The 6,221-nt window shown below is 36.7% G+C and overlaps 1 protein-coding gene across 2 annotated transcripts in view; it reads left to right on the plus strand.

The window, feature by feature from the left end:
* Positions 1-2,017: 2,017 nt before the first annotated feature.
* The window catches only part of LOC107715395 (phosphofurin acidic cluster sorting protein 1-like), a 25,875-nt gene continuing 21,671 nt past the window's right edge, over positions 2,018-6,221 (plus strand). For both annotated transcript variants that reach the window (XM_016521526.1, XM_016521527.1), the window contains exon 1: positions 2,018-2,435. In XM_016521526.1, the coding sequence (XP_016377012.1) occupies positions 2,281-2,435 (155 nt within the window). In that variant the 5' untranslated portion in view covers positions 2,018-2,280. The remainder of the gene's footprint in view (positions 2,436-6,221) is intronic.

Consider the following 6,221-nt stretch of genomic DNA (forward strand, 5'->3'; position numbering starts at 1 on the left):
TTTTTAAATAATACATTTTTAATTTAAACCATTAAAAAGTACTACAACCTGTCTAGATTAGAATACTAAACCCTTACCACTCATTCCTCAGCATACTGAAAGATTAAATGCGGAGTTACTGCCATCTACAGGCGAATACTGGCGATTTTTAAAAACGTCCTACGCAACAAGAGTGCTGCAGGGCAGTTTTGTGAATTCTACATTTTTATTGTTCTTCATAATTTAAAAAAGAGACTCAAGCTGTATAAATGTAAATGCCTCCCCTACCGAAAATATAAAAACAGTGCTTGACTATGAATTGTGCACTATAAAATCCATACCAGTTTGGAATACGTTCAAATCAAATGATTAGGCCTACATAATGCCCAAAAGGGGGCAGCAAAGAGCTGCTGTAATGTGACTGTCATCTGATTGTTGTTTTAAATATGACCCATATTAAAAACCTATAGGGACAGAGAGAGAGAGAGAGAGAGAGAGAATTAGAAGCATCTTGTCCTTTGATGGAAAGCTTGATTATCTGCAGTCTTCAGAGCTGTTAGATTGTGTGCGTAAAAGACAACATCCTTCACGTGTTTGATTCTGGTGTCTGATTACTGTGTAGGCCTATATGAGAGATCATATCAGAACAGACTAAAACAAACATGCATTTAACTCAGTCCTGTTTTGTACTTGATTTTGCTTGTCATGCATCCAAATGGGCTACAAACAGGAAGTGGGAATGTGTATGGAAGTATGTTGCATCAGTATACTGTATAGTAAAAGCACAGCCCTTAACATTTCCAGGACAGTCTTGAAATAGAGCAGACTTTAACCTTTAGGGAATAGCCTACATGTATTCAGTTTCAGCTTTATCCAGAAGGATTAAAATGCAGAAAGTGTAAGGAACTCTGGGCTCTTTTTGATTATTCGTTGGCAGTCTGCGTGTTTCAGGACTTGATGTCATGAAACTTCACTTCTCTATGGCTTCAATCTGTCAGGGAGAGATAAACTACAAACGGTGCCAGCGTGGGTGGCTGCAGTGTTTTAGGAGCTGCCACTACCATAATAGATTCAAGTGGGTTGCATTTTAAAAAGAAAATATATAGAAAGAGAGCAACAGAGGGACATAAATATAAACTTACGACTTAATATTTTCTGTCGTTTCAAACAGTTTCAGTTGAAGAGACAGTCTAAAACATTTAAGATGGTTTGCTGATTTAGCAAGTGGCCAAAACCCCTAAGTCAGCACACCAGCCTAACCAGGTCAGGGGATAATCTAAGACCAGCAAACCCACTTAGACTGGTTTAGTCTCAATATGTAAATAAGCATTTTTTTCATACACTAATAATGCACATGGAGAAGTAGAAGTTGATTAATATTGTGCTAATATGACAAACTGCAGGTGCTAGTGACCTTTGTTAATCAACTGAAAATAAATACCAGATATTAATATCTAGTGTACTTGACAATTGCGACAGCTACTGCTCCATCGATGTGCTTGCAATGTGACAAACTAGAGCAATCCCATTATAATCAATTATACTGTCTGTCTACATAGTTCTAAACCAGGGTCTGGGGCCCACAGAGTGCATGTGCAAATGTTAAAATTCAAATAATTCAATTGATTTTTTTTTTTTACATGGTTATATTTATGAAAAAAATCCATTAAATAATAAATCTGTGACAATATATAAATGAAGAGCAATGTGCTCATAATTCATCAGCTGCAGCTACAACCTTGGCAAATCAAATGTTTTGTCTCATAATGAATATAAAATTATATAAAATATGTTTTTAATACAAAAAATACAAAAATTATATTATTGGAAATACAAAAATTAGGCTATATTATTAGACCTGAATTTATTTATTTATTTTGTTTTGTTTGTTATTTCGAATAGCCTACTGACTAGTAGTTCTTAGGGGATCTTAGTAGCTACTCTAAACAAGCGACGCGTTCAGTTTTGTTGCGTCGCGTCGCTTGCTTGCAGTACGTACTATGTGCGTCTTAATGAGAGGCGTTGCTTTACTATATGTTTTTAAAAAAGAGATTTCCGCTTCCTGCTGTTGTTTTAAACGCTCGATTGATCACAAGCTGATGATTACAAGCCGGCAGCCGAGCTCAACTGACTGACCGCAGCAGCAGCAACTGAGTGTAGTCTCCTATGAATCCACCGCTGAGCGGAGGCGGGAACATTAAGAGGCTCGTGCCATGAAAGTGTCCATATCTGACCAGACTTCATGCACAAGCGAGTGTCTAAACTGACCGAGACCGGCAGCACAGCACCCGAGACTTCAGCATGTCGGAGCGAGGAGGGCTTCAGCAGCGAGCGGGAGCTCCATCTCCCCACTTGCAGCCACTCAGGACGGTCACGATTTCTTCGAGTCGCCCGGTTCAAATGAACCTGTTCGCGACATGGGAGATTGACAGCTCCTCTCCCAGCTGTGTGCCCAGGTACGCCGCTTCTTTACTTTCTATTAGACATGCGCATTTTTTTGTACAGTCGCCAATAGAGCTACTTTGTACCAGAGTAAATTGTTAATCCAGATCACGCTGCACTGGAAATCACATGAAACACTGGTTTCTTACTAAAGACCAGGGGTTTTCAAACTTTACACACTCATATTCTGTGCCAAGCAGTTTGAACATTTGTATGTGTATGTTACTTGTACATGCTTTATTTTACAAAATTACGATGAAGTAATTCAACTGTCAAGTTCAAGTTCATACTAGATAGTATTTAGTTCAGTAGTATCATAATAGGCTATATTTAATTAGTCACTAGTACCCCATCATTAGATAGGACTAGTATTTATTACTTTTCTCCTCCACTAATAGGCTATGTAATTATATTTGTATTAAAATGAGTTTAGTTTTTGTGATTATTATATATTAGTACTGTAACACTTGTTTATATTTTACCAACACTTTGGATCATATGCAAATGCTAAATATTAATGCCTTTATATATATGTATATATTTATTAAAAAAAAAAAATTCTCTCCATCAATTATTTTTTGGCCAAGATCTTGTATTGATCTCACGCTCCCTGAATCACTCTTTCACAGTTTGAGCCCAATGAATCTTATCATTGGCATTCTGGAATATAAGACATGGTTGTTTAAGAAATAAAAAGCTACACACTGCATCAGTTAGGGTTGAAAGAATTGTTGCCAGTATGTAGCCAAAACTTGTGCCAAAACATGCCAGTATCATATATTAATCTGCAATAATGATCCAATCGAATCCAATCCTAGACTCTTCAGTATTTGCTAAATATACAGTACATGCATACACTTATTATATAATTTTTATATATATATATATAATATGCACTCTTAGGGGGGCCCTGGTTGAAAACCCCTGTTTTAGACAGTTGACGCCAAGCTGATTTTTTTGCGCTTAATGTTCTTCCTGGTAACTTGCTAGATAAAAAGAGTACTAAATGGAGCAGTTCACTAAAAACAACACATTCTATGCAGAGCCATCATTAAATCTGAAGAGTGAAAATGCCATCCTAACGTGTTGCTGCAGTGAAAACTAGAGCAGAAAGAGACACTTTTTTTTTTTAACAATGCATATCCTCTGTATAATGCTCACAGTAATGTGAAGGCATATGCTGTTTACTACTTGCCAATATTTAGCCTCATTACTTCCATGAAGGGACTGTGATATGAAAATGTAGAGGAGGGGCTTTGGGATGCTTCTTGCAAGGAGTGGAAGAGAAAATGGCCATGAAGAAGCAAAGAGCCTGACTGTAAGAGCGGCCAGCAGAGAAGAAAAGCAGCATCGAAGTGACAGGTGCTCAGAATAAAGAGCATTACTCGGTTATGAAAACATTATTAATCTTGTCTTTTTTTTTGACATTGGCTCCATAATGCTTTCAAAGGATTTTTGAGACTGTTTTAGGGATTTGATTTCTTACTTTGTGCTTTACATTCAACTACATCAGTAAGATTATCGCTGAATGTAAACAATAAACTGATGTTGCAGCATATTGTGCCATTAGAATCTTGCATAAGATCACTGAAAGGTGAGATGTGCATCTGGTTCTCCCCTCCCCTTCCAATTTCATTACCTATGTGCTCTAGAGTTACACTCTAATGCACAGGGACAGACTTGTAAGTGAATTAGTCCCAGTTCAATATAGCTCACTTTGAAGAGAGGACTGGGTTCAAGCTGCTATTATGTATTAATGTCTTTTCTTGTTTAGCTTAGCATAAGATGTTGCTTTTAGGTAATGCAAGGGCATTGAGCACCATCTGTAGCTTAGAAATAAAAGCTGATTGTATGTCAAGATATCTCATTTTATCCTTTACAAATTCATACATTTATCATGCATACGCTTGAGCCCAATGATATAAACTCAGAAAAATGAAATGTCTTTTCAGGATGTTGTATTTTAAAGATAATTTTGTAAAATCCAAATAAACTTTACAGATCTTTATTAGAAAGTGTTTAAACAATGTTTTTCATTGTTTAATGAATCATAAACAATTATTGCACATGCAACTATGGAACAGTCCTTAAGACGCAGTTTACAGGTGGAAGAAAATTAATATCACAGTTAACTTTAACTTAAGACATTAAAGATACCTTTCTGCTGACTCTGAAAAACACCAGAATAAAGATGCCCAGGGTTCCCGGCACCTGGGTGAACATGCCATATTCCTGCTGCAAGCGGGGAGGCCTGAGGACTGCAGATGTGGCCAGAGCAATAAACTGCAGTGTCCGTAATGTAAAAGGCCAAGACAGTGCTACAGGTAGACAGGAAGGACAGCTGATCCATATGTTGATGTGACCATATGTACCCCCAGACGTGTTAAAGTAACATCATCTGACAGCAAGAACTGGCAAATGTTTTTCAGTCCATTAAAGGGGTCATATGATGTTGCTAAAAATAACATTATTTTGTGTATTTGGTGTAAAGAAATGTTTATGCAGTTTAAGGTTAAAAAACACCCTAGTCAATACATTGGTGCAGGCATAACATAGCCTACATATATACATTAACTTTGTATAGGCAATTTTCTACGGACATTAGAAGAATTTCAAACGGACATTTCTACTGACATTTTTTGGACATAGTTTTAAAATGTCAGATTGTATCCATCAAAAGGGGGCGGAAAAATGTGTCAGACTGTAACTCATACAGTACTGTCACTGTGTCTTAAGAAAATATCTCTTGTGTAGAATTTAGGCCCATCAAAATTAACGCAATCTCATTTTAAGGCGGTTAAATGAAAATGGCGCATTAACGCAGGCTCTATTTGACCCTATGAATCACCCGTTAGTTCAAGCCAAGGTTTTCAGCAAATATTATTTGTAACTGTCCAGTTTCATCACAAAATTCAAACAAAAAATGTCGCTCCTAAATGTGGCGCGCCATGTCCGACTCATTTCAAGCGGTCGCGCTGGTCGCGAGTCATCTATTTTACGTTACTATAAGTTACAGTATGAAATAAACATGAATGCGAACATCAGAAGGTATGTTGAAAGATATGGTTGATTATTATAGTTTGAGCTCTGTTGTTAATGTTAACCTAATGTTATACTAATGTACCAAATGAGTGGGTTCAGTCAGTGTATAGATTACTGCCTGTGTATAGATTATCTAGATCTATATATCTATATCTATAACAAAATTATAAACGCAACACTTTTGTTTTTGCCCCCATTTTTCATGAGCTGAACTCAAAGATCTTAGACTTTTTCTATGTACACAAAAGGCCTATTTCTCTCAAATATTGTTCACAAATCTGCTCAGTAAATTACAACTTTTATAAATTAAAAAGAAAAACATACAAATGTTAATAAATACCTCCGGCATAATTGTACAAGTGTCTATTTTAGTAAATGGCAATCATTTTTTCATCTATATATTTTTGAAAGCGTAGGAACTTGATATATTTTGTCTCTGAAAACCATGTCCTATGGTGTGACACCATATCCTGATTTTAAATTCAAATATTTAACTTTTTTGGAACCACTACAAAAATGTTACGTTTTGTTGTTCTTTTGGTGTGACCGCCTTAAATTATATTTTTTTAATTAAAAACTGCATGTTAAGCTACATAAGGGCCTTTCGCACCGCGGGAACCTTTTCATAGTACCAGAACTAAATTGTGGAACTACCCACTTTTTGGCGTTTTCGCACCGCCGGAACTGGGTGCGATTTTAGTACCGGACTGCCTTTTTCGAGAACCAAATTAGCTCCTACTCCGGAGCAGGGTCTAACC

The sequence above is a fragment of the Sinocyclocheilus rhinocerous genome, unplaced genomic scaffold, assembly GCF_001515625.1.
Source record: "Sinocyclocheilus rhinocerous isolate Xijiao unplaced genomic scaffold, SAMN03320098_v1.1 scaffold299, whole genome shotgun sequence".
NCBI lineage: Eukaryota > Metazoa > Chordata > Actinopteri > Cypriniformes > Cyprinidae > Sinocyclocheilus > Sinocyclocheilus rhinocerous.